Source organism: Phodopus roborovskii, unplaced genomic scaffold, assembly GCF_943737965.1.
Source record: "Phodopus roborovskii unplaced genomic scaffold, PHOROB, whole genome shotgun sequence".
Taxonomy (NCBI): domain Eukaryota; kingdom Metazoa; phylum Chordata; class Mammalia; order Rodentia; family Cricetidae; genus Phodopus; species Phodopus roborovskii.
This window is the reverse complement of record NW_026126447.1, coordinates 33,404,599-33,428,731: the sequence shown is the minus strand read 5'-3', so window position 1 is coordinate 33,428,731 and position 24,133 is coordinate 33,404,599. Positions and strand designations below refer to the sequence as shown.

Here is a 24,133-nt window from a genome sequence, read left to right as displayed (position 1 = left end):
ACTACTTCTGCTGCCCAATCTGAGAGGAGGAAAACACGTGCTGTTAGCATGTGTTTGCATGAACCATTCAGTGCCTTCCAGTTGAGTAACTCAGCACCCCCTCACCCCCCCACCCCCCGCCACACTGCCCCGACCTGTTTTAAATCAGAAATTTAAGTACAATTACTATTTCTCAACTTGTTTTTAATCTCAAGTTACCTAAACAGAACAAGACTCATTTTTATTTATATTAGTTAATATTTACTTTTCAGGAGAAATCAGTACATCAAGACAACTACCTATAACCACTTGTAATGTCAGCTCCCCAGGACCAGAGGCCATCTTCTGGCCTCCATGGGCATCCAAACACGTGTGCCATCATTCACACAGACACACCCATATATATGTAAATAAAAATTATATATATATAAAATATGGAATTTTATATACACATATATATATATATGATTAACAAGGCAAAATTGTTTTAAGACAACACTAACAAATTTCTCCATATGAGAAGTATTTCTAGTTATTGGGTACCTTGTATGAAGGCAAAACCTATATGAATAACAAATTGAAATCTTTGGTAGCCACTACTTACCCCTCCTCACTTTAGTCACAAAAAATTTAATTCACTTCAAAGTTAACTAGTTATTGCCCATTTATAATATAAAATTAAAATACATAGTTTGATATTCATTTACCCCTCAGAAGTAAAAAAATAATAATTTTATCATCCAAAACTCAATATTAAGACTCCGTTCATTCTTAATGTATTTAATAAGCAATGGATTGGCTAAGCTATTCCCTTACTAATTAAAAAAACCTTCATTCAAAATGACACTAACATTTATGAACTTAATTGGAATTATTCCTATTTACTTACTTTTAAAATCTAATTTTACAACATAGTTAAGTTTTAGCATTATTCTTTTGCAATGATTTATTTTGTTTTATTTCTGTGTGTGTGTGTGTGTGTGTGTGTGTGTGTGTGTGTGTGCCCGTGTGAGTTTAAGTACACCAAAGGCATGCAAGTTCACAGAGACCAGAAGAGAGCTTCAGAACACCTGGAACTGGAGTTAGAGGTGGTTGTGAGTGTACAGATGTGAGTGCTATGAAACAAAACAGGTCCTCTACAAGAGCATCTGGCACTCTCTCACATAATCAAAAGTGCTAAACAGGGTAGATAGAGGAGCATCTGGCAACATCTGAAGATTTCCTTTGTTCAGTTTGGTTGCTGAGACAGGGTCTGGAACAAGTCCTCCTGTCTTGGCCTCTCATGTGCCACTATGGCAGGCTGGACACATGTATTGTAGATAAAGGTATTTCCTTCATTGCTGCATGGAGACCAGGACTACCATTAAGCATTCTGGCGAACAGAGGTCAGCCTGACGAATTATGTGGACTGAACGGTCATTAATATCAACCAGGGAATCCCAACTAACAGCACATGAGTTCTTACTTGGGTATGCCCATTTTTCCCTATTTGGGGTCTTTTCATGTAACTGAGTCAATTGAGTCTTCTCTGCCCCTTCAGAAGGCTTAGAAATACTTTTGTTGTTTGAATTTTTATACACAGAAGTAACAAAGCGTGTTGCTTTCAGTGTGTATTATTCTTAAGACAACAACTAAACTCACTCAGCATAACATATACTGTTTCCGGGAGATTATTTGCCTGCACAATTCATTATTATTTGTAAACATTTTGAAATCTCACTCCTTCAACAGGATAGTGCTAGTAATTTGATATTTTCTCTATTTAAAGTGTGCATTTTTTTTCTGCTCCCAAGAAAATTTAGACTCTAAAGAGTGTATTCAAAAGTAAAGGAGTTCCCTTATAAGCTACAAAATGATCAGAGCATATTTATTACTCACACAATGAATCATAATTTTAATACTATGCAAAATTTATAATATATGTTAATTGCATAATAAGATATCTAATGCATACACGTTTTAGAGAATTAAGACATTTTGATGGATACAGACATAACACAACAGTGTATACTTAGGACACAAAAGTACTTACCTAGCTGGTGAAAAATCAAGGCCTTTGCCATTGAAGCCAGTGTCTTCCCTTCAGTGTTGCCTGCTAGCATAGAGCAGTTTTTACCTTGATCATTCCCAAAGCAACAGTGGAAAATGGTTTTGGATAACTCAGAAACATATGTGCTGCTTGCATTGAAGTTAGTTTCAAAAACTGCTTCATAACCCCCACCCAAAGCAGAGGCATTCTTTGGGATTCCAGCAGGTGAAGGAAAGGAGTTATCCGTTGTATTTAGTGGTGCACAAACCAACTTAAATCTCCAGGGAGAAACTGGATATGGCAGGTTAAGTGCAGCTATCACATACAGAAATTCTGTTAGGACAGGAAAAAAAGACACAGGAAACAAGTGATCATTTTGACCAAAATGTAACTGGAAAGTGCTTGAGACTAAATGGTGCAGTACTCAGAAATACTTAACTAATGCCATTCTCTGGCACTTCTCCTTTAGAAATTCTTGCATCAAATTTTCTCATTGATCTAACGAGTTTACATTTTAGTATGAGAAAATTTACATGAATCCCTTCCTTTTTACAACAAAATTATTCTAACTTTCAGAATAAATAAGAACTATCTGGATGTTTAATTACATCAATAAGTACCAAAGTACTCTTAATAGTCATTGGAAGAGTCATACAGTATGTTAACACTTTTCACCAAAGACTCTCATAGAAAGTCTGTCTGACTTAAAGATAGTTTCAAGGCCTCTTGAGACATCCCAGACTACCGTGTCCTATAGGAAATGCCCCCACACACTCCCCAGGAAATGATGCAAAGCCAGAGACTCCCTCCAGGAAATCCACACTGCAGGCAAATCATTACCTTTTAAACATAAAACTAAGAGCATTCACAGAACTGTATCCCAAAAGTCTCAAATTCTAAGCTTATCTTTAAGTAAGAAAAATTTTGAAAGTAAACAATAAACTCTCTACCTTTCTTCATTTTACAGATGATCTGATGACTTTCTCACTGTATATATTCACTAGCACAGTGTGAGAGTTCTGAGAATTGTTAATGGTATGAGAGTTTTTGAAGAATTCAATGTAATAAAGTGTAAAGAAACAGAAGCAAACAGAATGTTCTCTGGTGTCTAAATGGATAAATAAAGTGCATAATTCAGGCAGAGGTATAACATTTGGTTCAAAGGAGAAATACAAAATCAAGCCATGAAAAGACACAGGAAATTTACATGTATATCGATAAGAAACCATCATAATGAAACAACCTGCATTATTCCACCAAGGGATGCTGGTTGCCAGGATTTAAGCTGAGCAGAGGGGAGAATAAGCAGGATGTGGGGGACAAGCAGGCAGGGACACTGCTCAATCTGATTCTACAGTAGTGGGGAAGTACCATCATTCATTTGTCCAAGGCTACAGGATGGACAAAAGTGAACCCTGGTGTGAACTATAGACTTTAGATGTCAATAAACATCAAAATACAGGGAAAAGAAGTTTTTAAAAAGTACACTTATAGAACACTTGTAGTTCTAGTTACTTAGGAGGCTGACACAGAAGATCACTAGCTCCATCAGTTCAAGACCATCCTGGGCAACATTGTGAGACCCAAAAGAAGGGGGAAAGGAATAAAAAAGAAGGAAGCATTCTATTTATAATAACTACATATTAAAAACTGTGTCAAGGAAATGAAAGATTTATACACTGACAATAGAACATGGATGAAAGAAATTAAAGACAAATGGAAAAATATTGTATTTCCATACAATTTAAAGATTCTTTTAAATTTTTTAAAAAAATTTATTACCCAAATCAGGGCATAAATTCAATGTAATCCATATCAAAATGCCAATACCATTCTTAACATAAAGTGAACACTACAAAAGTTCATGTGGAACCACAAAAACACCATCAAACATGAAAGAAATCATGACCAAGAACAAAGCTGCCTCCAGCCAGACAAGTAGCATATGTTCTTAATCCCAGAATTGGGAGGCAGAAGAAGCAGGCAGATCTCTGAGTTTGAGGCCAGCTTGGTCTACAGAGCAAGTTCTAAGACAGGCATATAAACACAAATGCAAAGCCGATTCCAAACATAGGACCAAGTCATGTAAGTACAACAGCACAATGATGACAAGGGAAAGATGCCTGAATCGATGGAGCATGACTGGGAACTCAGAAATTAAACTGTGTATCTAGAACAAATGAAGGTTCAACAAAGCTGCCTGCAAGAAATTCCCTGGAAAAGGAATGGTCTCTTTAGTAAATGGCACTGGAGAAAAACATGGATATTCATAAGAAGAAAAAAAAACTCCATTTTTCATCAAATACAAAAGTAACTTAACATGGATCAGTGGCCTAAATAGCAGACCTACAACTATGCAAGACTGAAGTCAAGTTGGGAATCACAGACATTGAACTATGTGATATTCTGAGACACACTCCTAAACCACAGGCAACTGCTGCACAAAAAAAAAAAAAAAAAAAAAAAAAAAAAAAAGACGATGTCAAACTCTAGATTCCTCACTGCAAAGGAAATACTCAACAGAGTGACTGTTCAGATGTCAGACTACAGAATGGACTAAAAAAGTCTATAAAGTGTGTGTCTAATATGGGGTTAATATCCAAAGTAAACAAGGGACCCCACACCCATGTGACACTAATTGAATTCAGTGTGTTAAAAAGAAAAGGAGGATGTGACATTGAAAAGGCACAAACAAACATCTGCCAAAAGAAGATACACAAGGAGCTAGAGAGGAGATTCAACTTGCTACTCTTCCAGGAAGTCCCAGGTTCAATTCCTGACACTCACATGGTAGTTTACAAAGTTCTATAACTCTAGCTTCAGAAAATAAGAACCCTCTTCTGGCCTCCATGTGAGAAAATGTTCATCTTCACTAATCAGCAGATAAATCAAAATCACAGCAATAACATTACTCTGTTCCTATTAGAAAACAATCCTCAAAAAGGTAAAACTGACAAGCATTAGCCAAGGTAAGAAGAAAGAAGAATCCTTGCACACTGTTGATGGGAGTGTACATCAGCACAGCCATTAGGGAAAATGGTATGGAGATGCCTCTGAAACCGAAAAATGCAGTCCAGCAATGGAACTATGGGATGTCTACCAAACAAAACAAAGTCGCCAATGTTGATCACAGCACCGTTCATGATACAAAATCAACCTAAGTATTAACAAATGAGTGAGTAAAGGACTGTTTATATACACACTGCACTGTCCACCTTTTCATTTCTATAATGAAATATTGGACACAGCCTAACTTTACAATAAAAGGGGCTTAGTTTTGGAGACTAAAACATGCTAAACAACATGGTAAACTCTCAAGGAAGGCAGCCTGAACATACTATGGGGTCAAACAAGTGAATAAACCTCCAATCATAAGCAGACAGCTAGATTAACCCAGGCTTGTTCAATAGGACAGTGCTTTTATGACTCAAGGAGTCATAAATCCCAAGAGTGTGTAAAGACCACCCTCTGGGACCCAGGATTTAAAGAGTTCATAGCACTTCCTTATACCATTACCTAAAGACCAAATCTCCCATCACAGTGGCTCATTGGGAGACAATCAACTTACACCCACCCTATAGCAGCAGATATGGTTCAGCCATTAAAAAAAAAAAAGGAAGCTACCATTGTCAACACAAGGAGGACATATGTTAAGTAAAGCCAGGCACAGAAAGGCAAATGTCACATGGCCATGTGAATTCTAAATGAATAGACCTTATACAGGCAGAGAGCAGAATGTGAACCATGAGATAGCAGAGGAAGTTGTAAATGAGTTAGAAAATTTTATATATATATATATATATATATATATATATATGTATGTGTATATATATATACACACACACACACACACAACTAGATGGGAAGAAGGTCAAAGACCCAACACACAGTGTGCCAACTATAGATAATGGCAATGTAGACATCCTTAGAAAACGTTAGGGGAGCAGATATTAAGTGCTCAAAGCATCAAGATGATAATGAAATGACACATTTATTAGTTGATTTTAACTCTCCATATTTTATAGACTTCAAAAACATTCCCTATGTAATAAATACATAGTAACAAAAAACAAATACTTTACAATTACAAATTAATTTGAAAAAGTCTGGGCACCAAAATATAAATAATAAACTAGGTTTTCCTATGTTTAAAAAAGTCACAGGCAATGTATGTTTAGTTTCAAATAGGAAAATGTTATAGTTTTCTCCAACTACAAGACTATTAAAAAACATACATAAAACATCTGAAGAATCATTCTCTGAAAGACAAGTTTATAATGGGTAAGAGTAGAGATATGTATTTAACTCTTGTGAAAAGTTGTGGTATTCAGTGACCATTCCAAAGATAAGCGCCATTCCTTGATAATATCCCCTCAGAGCATTGTACTGCCATTACTACAAAAGTGTACATCTGTATTTATATATGTGAATGAAGGGGTATGTGTGTATGTGTTTCAGACCTTTGCACTTTGACACCATTGCCTTTCCTATGTCTGTGGTTTTCCAACTGCAGATTTTTGGATCACCCAGACTTCATAATTACATGATCCAGCTGTTTATAAACATCCACAAACAGGCACCATCAGTTCTGATTCTCCGTGGAGCCTAAACACAAGCTAAAACTCTATTACATTTTAGAAAATTCTAAAATCTGTCTAAGACCAATAAAACCCAACAAAAAGGTAGTTAGGAATGTATGAGCTAAAAATCTCACCAGAAATGTAGTCAACTAACTGCCCAACCTCACATAGACAGGCATACAGACAGGCATGCAGGAAGGCACGCAAGCACATGTGCCCGTGCGTGTACACACACACACACACACACACACACACACACACACACACACACAAAATTAAAATGCAATGTTATATTAGTCTTGTTTGATGAAAGAATGGTAACCTGTATTGCTAGAACCTAAACAAGAACAGCTATTTATAGGCATAGGTTGGGACCACAAAACACCAAAGTCACTGTTCAATATAAAAGTTCCTCTTTAGAAATTAATCTAGAAATAACCTTCCAAATACACAAAGGTATATGCAACTTACCCCAGTGTAATAATATCACATAGAATTTCTGACAAATCATCTTACTTCAGAGATGTGCACCTGGAAAACAATAAATCAAAAACAAAGCAATACACATTAAAAAAAAAAAAACCCAGCTGTCTATGGAAAATACAAAAGAAAGTTTACAAATAAGTCTTTAAACTTCAATGCTTTAATATATAGGGTCAATATTACAGAATCATTTCACATTAAATTAGTTTGATTTTGTGATGCATATGCTTTCTTACAAGTAAAAAGAATAATAAATATTTAGTATTAAAAAATCACTCTGTTTCTTTATGCCACCCAACCCAGGGTAAGTATTGCAGGATAAGACTGAATTATTAGCTAGGATGATTAAATACATAACAGAAAATCTAATGAACATTAATACTATCGTTGTCATGTTTTTATGATTATCTTTAACTTACCTTATTTTCCAAAGTTATTGTTATAATACTACAAAGCCAAGAAATTATGACACAAGTAATAACTTTACATTCAGTTTCAATAAGGAGAAAATATTTTTCCAAAATGACTTTGTAAACATGTTATTAATTTGCATATAAAGTAATATTGATATTAGGGAAATCTGATAGCTTGAAATATACTAATACTAGGGATAACTTCAAATAATGTTTCACATAAATTCTACTCAATCTGGAATGCAGAAATGCACCACAAATAAGGTTATTTCTTCTGATTCCGTAGGTTAAAATGATAAAATTTTAATATATTGGGCTTGAATTGTGATGAAACTCTACATATTCTATGTGTGTTTTGTGTGTGTGTGTCCTTTTCTTTCTGTGTGTATGTATGTGCACTTGTGTCTCTCTCTGTGTGGTGTGTGTGTGTGTGTGTGTGTGTGTGTGTGTGTGTGTGTGTGTAAACCAGAGGTCAACATCAGCTGTCTTTTTTGAGACAAGCTCTTTCTCATTGGACTTGAAACTCACTATTTCAGCTAGTGTGACTGGCCAACAGGTCTCTGGGATCCTCTAGTCTCCACCTCCCAGCATTTGGGTTATAGACATGTGCTCCCCTATTGTGTAACAAATTGCTCTGAGACAAAACCTTTCATCTTGGAGGGGAACTTGTTAAGAAACAGGATATCCTAAGGTAGGTGAAAAAAAAACTCATCCTACAGGGAATCTTTTTAAGCTCGGGAAGTGAACAACTCAAAAGTTTCAGGAAGACCCTGAAACTTGCCAGATTCACTAAGTTCCTCTTTTTCCGAGTATAGATAAGCAGTAAGGTCTGCTGAGAGACACTCTCAGACAAGCCTAACTGCCCATAAAAGGCAGAGTAGCCACCCTGCCTAGAAGAGTCTAAGACCACATGAGATGCTTGAAGGAGACACTTTCCAACCTGCTGAGCTGCCTGCAAGTTGTGCAGTGTGCTCCAGGTTTACAGTTTTTATGAGCGGATACCCAGCTTATGGGCTTTGGTGACACAGCTGTCTTTGAGTAGTCTCTGCTCTTGTACATAACCCCTTAAGTAGCCCCAATAAAACTCATCAGTTGACTAACCTGGGCTTTGGTGGTGTCCTTATTTTGGCCTGTTGTCAGTTCCCTCTATGGGGTGAGTAAACGTTTGTTGTTTCTCCAGGAATAGTGCCGATGCCAACATGGACTTTACCCACTGAGTCATCTCTCCAGTGCCACCTCAGTTATCCCCATGATCTCAAACTGAAGTTCAGTCTAGTGTGTGGTGTATTTTGAAATGTGAAGCCCTGAATCGGGTGTTACAAGTCTTGGGTGCAACTTCGGGCTCTTCTAACCAGCCTTACTTAGGACTTGGATTTCAACTCTGCCTCCCTCTTGCGTATCTGCCCATCTGACTGTTGGATGATCTCTGCAACCCTTTCCAAACATGCTTATAACTGGGAGTTTTATTTTATCTTTTTAATATACATGTACTCAAACAGAAGATAAGATCACACTCAATCAAAATATAATAATATCTAGGCAATCACTCATTGATCCTTCCTATACAAACTATTTATTGTCAGGTACTAAATACAATCTATACTCTTGGGGTACATGAGTCAGCATATTAAATGTGTTTATTGCTTTCCTGGAATTTTGCAATATTAATATATTTACTTACTTATTTACTTTTATCACTAAGTCTAAAGCAATTACCCATTCTTTTTATTATTTTAATTAAAAATTTTTATTTTTTATTTTACATACTAACCCCAGTTCCCTCTCCTTCCCCTTCTCCTGCCCCCACCTCCCTGCTTCTCAATCCCCATTCACTCCTTAGAGGGGATAAGGCCTTCTTTGGGGGAGTCAATAAAGTCTGGCATACCAAGTTGAGGTGGGACCAAGCCCCTCCCCTCTTTATCATGGCTGAGCAAAAGGTACCCCTCCATAGGGAATGGACTCCAAAAAGCCAGTTCGTGCACTTATAGGTCCGGGTGCCACTGCCAGCCCACCCTCCAAACAACACTTCAAGTCATATAACTGTCACCCACATTCAGAGGGCCTAGTTTTGTCCCTTGAAGATTCTCCAGCTGTCAGTCCATGGTCCATGAGCTCCCACTAAATCAAGTCAGCTATCTCTGTGTTTTTTTCTCATCATGCTCTTGACCCCCCTTGTTCATATGATCCTTCCTCCCTTTCTTCAACTGAACTCCAGGAGCTCAGCCCAGGAGCACAGCTTGGCTGTGGATCACTGCATCTGCTTCCATCCAGTTACTGGATGTAGGTTCTAAGATGACAATTAGAGTAGTCACTAATCTGAATAAAGGGGAAGGCCTGTTCAGACACCCTCTCCACTATTGCTGGAGTCTTAGCTGGGGCCATCCTAGGAATCTACAAGAGAGTTTTATTTTAAAATAGAAATAACATCTTCACTACAGATACTGCTAAAAATGATCAAGATGCATGCTTCATGTGAAAAACAGTACCAATTGATGGATAAACACACAATGCTATGTTTGTTTCCCAATTTGAATACTTGTGGGGGCCCTAGACATGTAGAAGCAGCTTATAATCCATTCGTTTTAATGTTTGTTTTTTCAAATTGTACTTTTCATCAGAACTTGGTTCTTTTCAAAAGAGTTATTTATTTATGTATTTTATGTACAAGAGTGTTCTACTTCATGTATTCCTGCATGACAGAAGAGGGCATCTGATCCTATTATAGATGGTTGTGAGCCACCATGTGGTTGCTGGGAATTGAACTCAGGACCTTTAGAAGAGCAGCCAGTGCTCCTAACCACCTTTCCATCTCTCCAGCCACCAGAACTTTGGTTATTTATTCACTAACATCATAAGGGTTCTTTGAAATCTCTAGAAACTGGCTCAGTGCTGGGAGTCCTCATGACCTAATTGTAAGAAATGTATGCAAGACACACATACAACCATGTTTATATTGCCCATTCCTGGTATCATATTTCTCATCAAATAAAGCCAAGAAGAATATTCATAATCAGGATGTGTCATGATTATGTATTACTGGACTGCTTTGATAAACTAACTGTAATTCTGTCCCAAAACAGATTTAATTCACATTTAAATAACTGATCCACTAAGTGACCAAATGCATCAGTTGATCTTTTGAAAAAGAAAGCTTAGCCTGTGTTCACTGCCCCGTGCAAAACAGAAACTATTCTTATAATGTTAATTCATGCCCTCAGGTTTCACTTATATATGATAGAGAAGCAATTACAAATGTGAATGGGCATACAGACTGTGAAAGTGGTCTCTTACACATATTTAATGAGAGAAACATTTGTGTGCACCCAAACCAAAAGGATGTCGCCCCTAGATCAGACTCCGCCTTCTTCCAGAATGACTCCAGCTTGTGTCGAGTTGACATAAAACTAGCGAACACATGGTGTGTGACATATATGGGATGTGACTGTGGACATGTATGTATATGTGTTTATATGTGGAGTATGTGTTATATACATGTGTGTAGGTAGCATGTGTAGTAAGTATGTATGTATGAGGGTGTGACATGTGTACTTGTTAATGTGGATGTGTGCACATGGGAGGTATCATCACACATGCACATGGGAGGGATCATGTGGTGTGCATGCATGTGGGTGCATGAGATTGACTCCGTGTCTGTCTTTCCTCAATTGCTCTCCACTTTTTCTTCCTTCCTTCCTTCCTTCCTTCCTTCCTTCCTTCCTTCCTTCCTTTCTTCCTTCCTTCCATTCTTCTTCTTTTCTTTTTCTTTTTCTTTTTTTATACAATGTCTCTCAATAACCCTGAAGTTCATGAGTTCAGCCTGGATGGTTGGTCAGTGGCTTCAGGGATGCATCAGTGTCTAACCCTCCAGCACTGGAGCTACAGGAGCATGCCACTCATTGTCTCCCGCTTTTCGCCCTGGTCTGGGAGTGAAAACTCAGCCCCTGTGATCATGTGGCAGGCATTTTGCTAGCTGAGCTGCCTTCTCCAAACCTATATTTGAGCATTAAAAATAATTTTTATATATTCTAAGAAGCATAGTAGGTACTTGTAAAATAGTTGTTGAATAAATTAACATAGATGATATCCAGTTCCATATTTTTAAAACGACAGTTTTTAGAGCTCTTTAGGAATCTAGACAGAGATAATATTGGTTGGTTTGATTGGAATATACAAAATTCAAAGAAACCTTTACAGAGAATCCAGAGGCTCGTCCCTTGGCTGGCCTGGAAGGAACGCGCTGACGTCTAGATGTCCAGTCAGTCAACCACACCGCAGACTGGACCAGACACTGAGGGACTATTAAACACATCACTATAAACTTCCAACAAAAGAAAATCGGCACCCCCTCACCCGCTGCAGCATTTGGGAGAACGGATCCCTCTCCTCACCTGGGCAGCACAGGAAAGGAGAGTTGGCACTGTAGACAGGGGCATGGGTGAGCCAGCCCTGAGGGTGTGAGGAGGGCAGAGCTGGTACTGCCTCCCTCATCTGTGGTGTGGGACAAGGGAAAGATGCCCACCTTGCTCCCATCACCTCCAGCCGGTGAGGTATCTGACGCCTTTACCAACTGCAAAACTGGAGGAAATGTGCCCTGCACCTCCTCTAGGCAGCATAGCAGACTGACTCTGTAAACCGGGCACAGGTGAGCCAGCACTGGGAATGTGAGTGTGTGAGACCTGGCCACGCCCCTCATCTGCTGCTAGCAGCTCGAGCTGGGGAGGGATGCCCTCCCCCCAGCCATGCCTGACATAGGTGGGAGAGTTGGCCCTGAGGCCATAAGAGCAGGAGAGCTGCCCCTGCCTACCACCAGCTGTAATCAGGACAGCAGGCCCTGTACCTCAGCTGGACAGCACAAAAGAGCCAGTCCCGATGGCGGAGGTGTGGGTGTGCAGACCTGAAGTTGTGAACAAGGGAGAGCTGTTCCCATTACTCATATGTCATGTGTCATATGTCCTCCCCTTCACTCTGCCCACCACCTCTGCAGGAGGGAGAGCTGGCCATGAGGTCATAAGAGTCCTGCCCCTCATCAGCTGCAGCACTCAGGAGAGTGGCCCCTATGCCACGCCTGGGCAACACAGTAGAGCAGGCTCTAAAGGTGTAGCTGTGGGAGACCCAACCCCACAGGACAGGAAATCTGGCCCCACCCATTGCTCATCACTGCTAGAGGTGAACTAGCCAGGGAAATGCAACAGAGCTCATGCTGGTGGTGAGGACTGGGGGGGGGGGGGCGGGGAACTGACGGGCTGACCAACCTGGCAACTACCCAGGCCCAGAGCCAGGGTCATGAGTTGGCCCACCCCAACATCCACCCCATCTGTGATCTGCTGGAGCACATGAAGGGACCAGTCCTGCAGACCCAAAGCTGCAGGATCTCTAGAACACAGGACAATAGCAGGATATCCAATAGGAGACCCAGGGCCCAGCATAGGCCATTACCCGAGGCCTTGAACCAGATCAATGACTGTCTGCAATGAACACTTGCAAGTAAAGATGTATGGATAAAAAAGGGTTTGTTGCATGACCCATTGTGTTACACCACAGCTTCCATGATGAAATTAATTTTTCTTTTTTTTTTTTTCCTCTTTTAATTTCTCTTAAACTTTATTTTAATTTGGGGGGTTTGCAAGGGCAGAGAGGAAGGATGCAAAGGGATGGGGAAATAAATGGGATGGCAATGCATGATATGAAAGACACAAAGAATAACTAAAAAGGAAAGTTTTAAAAATGGACTATGATCTACTGAATTATCATATAGGTTTTCAGGGGAAGATGAGATGGTTCAATTTTTATAACTAAAGATTACTTTGGCATTCTTGTCTATCAAATCCACAAATATGAAGCAAAAACAATTTCAGTCCGTGTTTGATGGGAAATTAGACTGAAAAGAAAATCATTGACAACTTGCTCCAGTGATCTCCAAGTCTCTGAGACTATGGAGGGAGATGCTTGTGAATAAGAAGAACAGCTCTGACATCCTGCTTGCTTTGATGAATATCTCAAGTGGTTCCATTGACTGCTAATGTTTCTGCCCTTTCTGCTAAAGAAGTCTCTATTTCACACTTGGATAGCAACATTTAAGCATTTCATTTGAATATACATGAACTACTATTTCTTCAAGAGTCAAAAAAATTTCAAGATTTATTTATTATGTACACAGTGTTTGGCCTACACACCAGAAGGGGGAAGCAGATCTCATCATAAATGGTTGCAAGCCCCCATATGATTGCTGGGAATTGAACTCAGGAACTCTGGAACAGCAGCCAGTGCTTTTAATTTCTGAGCTATCTCTCCAGCACACAAAGAGTCAAATTTTTAACAGAATATTCAGTCGATCTATTTCTAGTGACTTTATAATTTTAAGATGTCCACTTTCATTCCTTTACTTAGAATAGGAATTTGCGATGTGTTCCCATTGATGTGCTTAGTGCCTGAGGAGACCACAGGGGAGTGTTCAATTCCCCGGAACTCAAGTTGCAGGCAGTAGAAAGCCATCATTGGGTGGTGGCAATCAAACCTTGGTCCTCCAGAAGCAGTAGCCAGTGCTCTCAACTGCTGAGCCATCCCTCCGGCCCCTTAAGTATTTTTCGCTTTTAAAAAAGACTTCTCTGCTTGTAGGGTGGCACATTACTGTCATGGCAGTGCTTAGAAGAGTAAAGACAGAAGATGGCCACAAGATCGAGGCCAGGATGGATTATACCATGAGTTTCAGGCCAGCCAGGTTACAACAAGTCTCGGGGAAAAAAAAAAAAAAAACAATTTCCCATCATCTTGGCATTAAAGTCTGTTACTCTGAAAACATAATTTCAAGTGCTTTAATCCCTTACAGGAGCTCCAGCTTCAGCAAGAGACCATGCCCCAAAAGGAAAGAGCAGAATGACTGAGAAAGATGCTGGATGCCCACTACACACACACACACACACACACACACCTGCACACACACACACACACCTGCACACACACACACCTGAGCACACACACACACACCTGAGCACACACACACACACCTGCGCGCACACACACACACCTGCGCGCGCGCGCACACACACACACACACACACACACACGGGAACACAAACATAATTTTAAAAAGTCCCTGGGAGTGGAGAGATGGCTCAGCAGTTAAGAGCAGTGCTGCTCCTGCGGGAAACTCATGTTTGGTTCTGCAACCACATCAGGGGGCTCACACCACCTGTTATTCCCATCCCAGGGGATCTGATGCCCTCTTCTGACCTCTATGGGAATCTACACTCACATGCACAAACCCACACATCTACACACACATACACATAACTATAAAACAAAAGAAATCTTTTTCTTTCTTTTAAATTTAAATTTGCAACAAGCTTGTTTTACATGTCAATCCCAGTTCCCTCACCCTCCTTTCCTCCCCTGGCCCCTTCCCAACCCCCATCCCATCCCCTTTCTGCTCCCCAGGGAGGGTGAGGCCTTCCATGGGGGATCTTCAAAGTCTGTCACATCATTTGGATCAGGGCCTAGGCCCTCTCCAATGTGTCTAGGCTGAGAGAATATCCCTTTCTGTGGAATGGGCTCCCAAAGTCCATTCATATACTGGGGATAAATACTGATCCACTGCCAGAGGCCCCACAGACTGCCCAGTCCTCCTAACTAACTAACACCCTCATTCAGGGGGGTCTGAGTCCTATTCTGATTTCCTGGCTATCAGACTGGGGTCCATGAGCTCTCCCTTGTTCGGGTCAGCTATTTCTGTGGGTAAAAAAAAGAAATCTAAAATAAATAAATAAATAAATTTTTAAAAAAATAAGTCCTTACAAGAATTTCCTTACGAAAATATTCATTTTGTACTTTTCTTAAGTGAATTAAAAGCATGGTTTAAAATTTTCAAACCAGGGCTAGCACAATGCTCAGCTGGTGAAAGCACCTGCCCCCAAGCCCGACAGCTTCAGTTCTATCCCCAGGGCCCTGGGGGAAGGAAAGAACTGACTCCCACAGGGTGTCCTCAGATTTCCTCTCACACGCTGTGGCACACACAAGCAAACAAAGTGTTACAAAATCTCAACTAAAAAATAATCTTATGTGAATTCTGTCGGTGAGCATAGAGCTAAAGTTTTAACGAAGAAAATATTATTAAATAGTCAAGTAGATATCTTAAACTCATAAAAATGGTGGTATGTCTTTAAAACAATCTGTGGTGCCTAATATTTAGAGAACCCAAGTATGTAAGAAGAGTGAATCAGTGACATTATGTTTGCTTAAAGTTCATAAAAAGTTTCCAAAAAGTGCCTATTGGCTTCTGCTTTCCCTGAAGAAAGGGGAGGATTGTCAGGAAGATGTATGAGACCAGCCATGGGGAGCTGTAAAGAGCAACACAAAACTCCCATGGAAGAACTGGTCATAAGTTTGGAATGTGTTATCAAAGGACAAGCCCCGAGCCCCAGGCACTGCTTCTATTCCATACCTCCAATCAGTTTTGTGAAGAAGTCCTTCCCTCAGCCACACCTGTGACCAGCAGCATTGTTCTAAAACCCAAGGTCATTAGAGGTACCTGCCACATAGGTCTAATATGATTAATATGCATGATTTTAAAGGGCACGGCTTATAGACAGAATAGCAATTAGAATCGATGAGTAACTGTGTATGTGCCAGTGGGCTTTCTCTGTTTAAAATTAGTCAGTGGTCTCACTTTCTCACACACACACAATAACTATCTGTGTTCACAATTTATCTTTTTTCATTTTCCAGACACTGAGCAGCTTGGCTCAGAAGTTCTGCTGGTGGATACTGAATACAATTGCTCGATTATCTCATGTTTATAGTTTCTTAATCTTCATAGGTTAGACACCCAAATCACAGCTGTCAGTCGAAGCAAAATGAGGAAACATAATTCTGGGAAAAACTAAGTTGCCCTTGCCCGCATGAGCCAGACATTTGGTAACGGCTGTTCTTACACATGACTTCACATATTTTAAAGCTGATTGTAAACAGCATTACACAAGTGCCTGAGAATCTGTTCGGTTCAAACCATTGGCAATTATTTAGTATAAATAGATATCATGCTAAACAGAGTCTCACTATGCAGCACTAGCTGGCCTGGAACTCCTTATATAGACCAGGCTGATCTCTATCTGAGTCACAGAGGTTCTCCTACAAGTGCTGTGATTAAAGGCACATGCTACCGAGCCCTGCTTGTTTCGATTTGTTTGTTTGTTGAGGTTTGTTGTTGTTACTTTGTGAGTTAATAATTTGACCATGAGTTTTGTCCTATAAACATTATTTTGCACTATGCACCCAAATTCTTGTAGCCTTCTGTATAGCAACTTCCACAGGTCAAATATGTTTCCCAAAGCACATGTGTCGGAAGCTCAGGCCACAGTACAGCACTACTGGAAGGTTAAGGCTTAACGAGAATTGATAAGATCATATACACATTAACACTATTGCTGGTCTATTTTGGCTTCGCTTATGTTTGACCTTCTTGGCCTCTGTCTCATGCTTACTTGCAACCCTGCCAGGTTGTGATGCATCAAGAAGGGCCCTGAAAGTACAGCCCCTTGCCATTGAATTTTCCACCTCCAGAATCCTGAGTTGAATATTATTTACATTGTTTTCATTATAAATTCCTCAGTCGGTGGTATTTTGTTATAGAAATAGCAAAAAGTATGGAAAGGAACAAGGGAGATGGGGACTGAAAAGAGGGAGGGGAGAGAGAGAGAACCTAAAATTCCATATATACATAATTGGGTAATCAGCTTTATTAATGAATTCTATTCATTCTCACAGTTTGAATCTGAAAAGTCTCCGAGAGACTCTGATTTGAACACTTACTCCACAGCTGTTATTTTAGGAGGTCCTGAAGGCTTTGGCAGTGGGGGGGCATCTAACACAAGGAGGTGGGTCACTAGGGTTGGGGCCTATAGGGTATATTATCACTAGCTGCTTCCTATTTGCTATGATGTTAACAGTTGCCTTCCTCTACATGCTTCTGCCTCCGTGCTAAGTGCATGGAAGCAAGCAACTAAGGACCTAATCCTCTGAAATCTTGACCTAAATTGGGTTTTTCCTACCTCAAGTCGTGTCTGTCATATATTTTGACCACAGAATCTCCATAGTAATTAATACCATTATCTAATGCAACAGTTCTCAAACTGTGGATTGAGACCCTTTTAAGGGGAGTCTGATATCCTGCATATTATATATTTATATTTATATTATTATATTATGATTCATAACAGTAGCAAAACTACAGTTATGAAGTAGCAATGAAATAAATATATGGTTGGGGGTCACCACAACATGAGGAACTGTATTAAAAAGGTCACATCATTAGGAAGGTTGGGAACCACTGAATTTCCAGCAATGAAAATAGAAAGTTGGAACAGCCAGTCAACAGGAAAAATAAAACAATACTTAGAACGATTTTGACACACTACACCCAAGTCCACACACTAGAGTTAAGACTGAATGAAACACACACAAAATTAAACATTCCACCCTTCTTATGGTCTCGTTCTAGTGGTAACAGAACTGAAAAGTACACACATAGCAGTTTAGAAAGTGAATAAACACTACTGAGAAGAAAGCAAAGGGAAGGAAAAGGGAACATATAAGTTTGCAAAGTAAGAAGCCGGCCAGTTCAAATATTGCCTGGAGACATCAGAACAAAGACTTAAGGGAGATGTGGGTAACACAGCAAACCATGTAGACATTCAAAGAGGAGCACTGCAAACAGAAGAAGCTAAAGAGAAAGATGATCCCAGATACACTCAAAGAAAGCCAAGAGCCCAGGAAGAGGAAGGGGAGATAGGAAAAGGAAGGATGAGAGATCAGAGGGATCTTGTAATCATTACAAGGATTTGGGCTTTGACAACCTATGAACTGGAAAGCCACCAGAATGTCTGAAGCAGAAAAGTATCATGATGTGATGTATATGTTTTACCAAGATTTTTATTTTAGGAGCTTTAGAGATGGTTCAGTGGTTAGCTCTTCCAGAGAATCAGTATTTGATTTGATTTCCAGCATCCACATGATGGCTCACAACCATCTGTAACTGCAGTTCCAGGGGATCTGACACCCTCTTCAGGCCTCCATGGGCACCAGGCACACACATGGTATACCTATATACATACATATAAAAAGTACCCATACACATAAAATTTTTAATATTTAGTTATGAGTTTGTGTACATGCATGTGAGTACCCACAGAAGCCAAAAGAGGGCGTCAGAGTTCCCTGGAGTTAGAATTAGTGAGATTTTGAGTTGTCTGTTGTCTGACGTGGGTGCTGGGACCTGAACCACAGTCCTGTGGAAGAGCAGCAAGCATTCTTAACTGCTAAGCCATCTCTCCTGCCTACCGCCTACATGTATTTTAAAAGAAAAACCTTTGTCCTTTCTTTTTTTTTTTTTTTTTTTTGAGACTAGATCAAAGAAAGCAAAGGATACAAAAGGACTAATAAAGGGGCCTGTAATGGCCACTGAAGTAAATGAAAAGATTATGGTCTGGATTTATTTTGAAAATAATGCCAAGAAGATTTAACTACATACATACGTGAGGTATGATAGAATGTAAGGGAAGAACTCCAAGATTTAAGAGCCTATCTAATTTAAAAAATGGAAATGAGAGAGACTGCAGACATTAGCTCATGAAGACTGTCTTTGGGGCATATTGAACAAGAAATAAATATCGCCAGGACAACCAAGTGAAGATGCTAAGTGGGAAGCTGGGTAAAGAGGTCTGAGGTTCAGAGCAGGAAGCCAGGACACGAACTATCACTTGCTGAGACCTGAGTATACAGACAGGGAAATTATAAGAAATTTTCAAAGAGGAGAGAAAGGAAGGAGGACAAACACTTAAGACGAAGGAGCAACAGAACAGAGAGAAGGAGGGTGCAGCCTATGAAAAAGAAAACGGGGACACACATACTGTCCTGGATAGAAGGGAGAAGAGGGGGCAGCTTGGACAAGGCTGTGAATGGGTGGGAAGGAGTAAACACAGACCAAATGGCAAAGCTGGTACCATCAGAGACCAGACAGCTCCATAGACCTAGGCAGAGTACTCAAAACTAAAGTTGAATAAGACTGAGCTTAAGGGGTGGTCAGGGGAGTAAAAACACAGAGACTATAAATGACTCTTTCATAGTGTTTTGTTTTAAAGGGAAGAAAATAACAGTATCACAGACATAATACATAGCCTAAATAATCTACAAAAGGATACACTCAACATTCATGTAAGTTTTCTTTTAAAAGAAAGAAAAGTAGGCTTATGGTTTAAAAAAAAAAAAAGAAGCAAGCAACAAGTCTGGGTATGGTCAGGCTATCTTCCTTAAATAATGAGTAGAAAGGCGTTTGTCTTACAATTACCCATTGCAGTGATTTGCTATATGATTTATCAGCCAATAAATTAATTTTATGCATTTCCCTCTATATTTGCCACAGTTCAATTGTTAAAGACTAAAATCACATGACAACAAACAGTGTCACTACTGCACCCTAAAAACCACTTGGAAGAGCTGGATGTCATTCACAAAGTAGAACGCTTGCCCTGAGTTTGAGTCTCAGTGCCCCAAAAACTGGGTGGTCCACACTTATAGTCCCTCTACCCATGCAGTAGAGGCAGGAGAAGTTCAAGTTCATACTCATACTCAGCTACAAGGTGAGTTTAAAGCCAACCCAGGCTATATACTGTTTGTTTGGTGTGGGTGGGTGTGTGCGCACGCGCGCACACGCAAAAAAGCATATTATAAACTATCAATAGATGGAGTTTAAGGAAAAACTCCAAAAGCCTGTATGTATGAAGTCTGGCCAGTAGGTGAACATTTGCACTTTTCTAATTTAATTAAAATTGGAATTTGTAAATCACATAAAATCTGAAGAATCTGAACCAAGCATAAGCCTTTTCTTCATTTTTAACTCCACAGGACAATTTTTTTTTTCTTTTTTAGTATGAATGTTTGCCTCTAAGGGGGGGGGGGGGAGAATGCAATCCAGTATCTGCCAAGAGAATTCATTTATTTTGGCTTTTTTTTTTTTTTTTTCTTTCTGGATTGCTTAGGTCTTATTTCCAAGACCTCCCACTTCACAAACACAAACCATTTGGTCCTATATTAGTGATCTAAGTGTGAAGCAATGACTTTTTCCTCGATAAATTCTTGGGAGAATAAAGCCTCACATTGCAAAAGAGGAGAGCGGCCCTTGCCAAGCCCCACCGCTCCCTGAGCTGTGAATGGGCTGGCTTGGATATGAACAGCAGATGTGTGCAATGTTCCAGTTGTTTTTCAAACAAGCACCAACAGGGTATCTGAGTTTTAAGATTCCCAGGCTAATCAACATGGAACTCACTTCACTCTGTTCACATGTCAAAGGGGATGACCCTCAGCAGGTACGATGAGGAAGGCAAATGCCTGGCTGGCTGATACCTTTTCCAGCCCAAAGGCAGCAAGAGAGCTAGAAAGAAGTCAAAATAGACGAGTACTTCAAACCCATTCTCCTCTCCCAGATTGCACACAAGCGTTTGTGGGTGATAAAAGATTATTGCATTTTAGACCATACCCAACAAAAAGAGCTAGAAATGCTTCCAGGACTAACCTAACTGGCAAGGTCGAACTTTCAGTTTTCAGAACATTAATACTGTGTGTGGTGATGAAAGTTACTGTCTCATTCTTTGCCTGTGTGAGTTGAGGTATTTTGTTTTTTGTTTTTTTGTTTTTTTTAATCAAAAGTGAAGGAAACAGTAACTGTACCAACACTTCATAGTACAACTCAATGTGTGTGCATTTGTGTGTGTGTGTGTGTTTGTGTGTGTTCCTAATTTATGGTTGATCTATTCAGTTAACCTCCGCTATTTTCTGGGATTTATTCCAAGACTATGAAACATATCATTGAAGTTGTCATCTCTGTTATTGAAGTTCATTTCAGAGACACACTGAAGTGGCCTGAAAAACCACTCTTTAAACATTCTGCACACAGCTTTATGCTAAAAGGCCCTGAGCACCACTCAATACTTGATAGGAAAAGTCCAATTTTTGGTGTTCTCCAAAGTATGTTTTCCTCCAAATTTACAATACAAAAAAAGTACTATGTTAAAGCCACACATTTAGGTATTTCTCTTTTTCTTTCTTTTTATTTCTTCTGTTTTTCAATGTTGGAGACATTGGCTTAAAGGTAATAAGATTCTTTCAGTTAGTGCCAGATGACCTATTCATGTATAAACTATATATTTTTAATATTTTGTCTACTCTACAACTATTAACTAAAAAATCCAGAAAACATAGGTAGTAAGTGCATATAATAGTCCCAACCCCGAGATCAATTGGATCTTTTAGTTTAATGAAATGAACAAGATTGACAGTTACATAAGTCTACATTTTTTCATACAGTATGCACCTGAGGTATTACTAAAAGGCCCTCCGAAAAGATATTAATCCAATTCTCCAAATATGATAGATGAAGAAACCCATGGAGGTTAGCCTAAGCACATGCCACTGAAGGTAAAGGAAACCTCAGCAGAGCTCCGGTGCTGTCTCCAGGTCCACTGGCGGTGCGCTGAAGTCACTGCCTTGATACACACAGACCCCCGCCCCCAGACTCCTCCGAAGAACTCTCTGCAGTCCACAAGTGGCATCTCGCCCAATACCCAGTTTCTTAGATGGCGTCAACATACCTGGGTTTGCAGAACGATTCTTCGGTCAGCTCTGGTTTTTTCCTCACTGCTGCAAATCCTTTTAAAGGATTGAGTGTTTCGGCTGGGCTCGTATTGGGGCTTTGGTTGGCTGCCAGGCAGGCTTTTCTATTTGTTTTGTTTTTAATTTGCTCGGGAAGGGGGAAGAGGGTGGGAAACTTAGCCCGCCCCACAACACATTTTTTCCCCTTTTGTCTTTCAAACCAACCCACCCTCTCTCAGTCCCCGGGGCTGAAGAGGTTGCAGTCCCAGGCAGTTTCCAAAGTGGCAGGAGGCCTGGAGAAGTTGCTCGGCCCTCCGCAGGTGCCGCCCAAAGCAACCGTCTGGTTCTCAGACCTGCTGCGTCCTACTGCGCAGCCCTGGGTGGCCCTGCGCCAAGGGTTCAGGTCTAGAAGGGGGTCCCACCTGTGTCGTGGGATGACGTGTGGCAAGGGATGCCTGAGCTGTGTGTCGCTGGCTCTGAAGGTGCCGGCCACAGGCACGCGGGCGCGCCACTGGGCACACAGGTGACTGCGCGCGCAGTGGCGGAGACGCTGAGCGCGTGGCCGAGGCAGGAGCTTGGGTGAATCTTTGGGTTTGCTCTTATCCTCCCTGGCCTCTACAGCAGCAGGTGTGAGAAATGTTCCACTAATAATCACAAGGACTAGGAGAAGTGGGAAAGGGAACCCGAAAAGATCCCAAATAGGGAAGTCGTGAGCTCCCTGTCCCCGCAAAGTGCATCTGCTATCATCTCTGCCTTGCTTGTCCCAAAAGGAAGGAGATCATGCCTGCATGTAGTTGACTAATGACCACCTCGTTTTCCATTGTGGAACTCAATGACACTGATGTATCAAGTTAAAAAGAGAAAAAGGAAGGAAGGAAGGAAGGAAGGAAGGAAGGAAGGAAGGAAGAAAGAAAGAAAGAAAGAAAGAAAGAAAGGAAAAGGAAAATATCTGTCCTTAGATTGCAACCTCAAAAGACAAAATAAACATTTCATTGTTGTCTGATCAAAATGTGTATTCACTTAGTTGTTTACTTCTTTAATAAATGTTTATTGAGGTCATGTCATGTTATATTACTTTCTTTGAACTTGGGGGAAGAGGACAATATGCAGTCACAAAATTACCAGTTGTACAGTTGATGTGAAGGAAAACAGTAAAGATGAAAGAATAAAAGTGAATGGAGAGGGAAAGGCCTCTCAGGGTAAATTTGACCTGCATTCCCCTAGGAAGACCATCAAAAGTGGGCACAGCAAGTGAGTTGCCTGAATTAAGCTAGCCACAATAGGGTTGAGATGAAATTATCCTTCATTATTGGGATGGGTCCTCACTCCAAAAGCAAGTGCCCTTACAATAAGATACTAGATGAGGCAGGTACAAAGAAGGCAGCGTAAGACAAAGGCAGACACTGGAATTATGCTGCCAGGTTCTGCTCCAGTGAATAAGCCATTACAGAAACTGCCATCCATCCGTGGGATCTGTAATAGGACTCCTCCCCATAGGCCTGGTATTTCAGGACCAGTGACACTTTCCTAACAAGCACCCAGCCCTGCGGACCATTCAGAAATGCCACAAGTACCCATTAAATAGACTTCATGGGCATCTGAGGTAGGCAACGTTAGCCTAAAAATTTAACCTTCGGTTTTCACCCAACTGTGGCAAATAAGCAGACAAATGTTTCCATTGGATAAAGGATAAAACTGAAGTAGAGATTTTGATTTCTCCACATAATTATTACTCAAGAAACACAAAAAGAAAACTTAACTAAGTAATTAAATAATCAAATTAGCATGTTCATTTCCTGTGGCTGCTATAATAAATCATTACAGACATAATGCTTAAAACAGCAGAAATTTCTTTTTTTCTGCTTGGATGTCAGCTGGTCTGTAATCTCCCCCAAATCACCAGAGAACACCCCAGCTGGCCTCTTCCAGCATTAGACTTCAGTCATTCTCTGTCTTGTGGGCACATAATTCCAGTGTCTGCCTTTTTCTTAAGCTGGCTTCTTCATACCTGT

The 24,133-nt window shown here is 40.3% G+C and overlaps 1 protein-coding gene across 3 annotated transcripts in view; it reads right to left on the bottom strand.

Moving 5' to 3' along the window:
* Lepr (leptin receptor) overlaps window positions 1-22,657 on the bottom strand; it is a 117,904-nt gene extending 95,247 nt beyond the window's left edge. For 2 of the 3 annotated variants that reach the window (XR_007834748.1, XR_007834747.1), the window contains exons 1-3: window positions 22,121-22,652; window positions 7,060-7,119; window positions 2,012-2,341 (exon numbers count right to left, since the gene is read on the bottom strand). Coding sequence is in view for 1 of the 3 variants with exons in the window: in XM_051188237.1 (XP_051044194.1) it covers window positions 2,012-2,341; window positions 7,060-7,099 (370 nt within the window). In the remaining 2 variants the exon portion in view is untranslated. Of the gene's footprint in view, window positions 1-2,011; window positions 2,342-7,059; window positions 7,120-22,120 lie in introns of all 3 variants that reach the window. The other variant, XM_051188237.1, reaches the window with a different exon arrangement.
* Window positions 22,658-24,133: the final 1,476 nt, after the last annotated feature.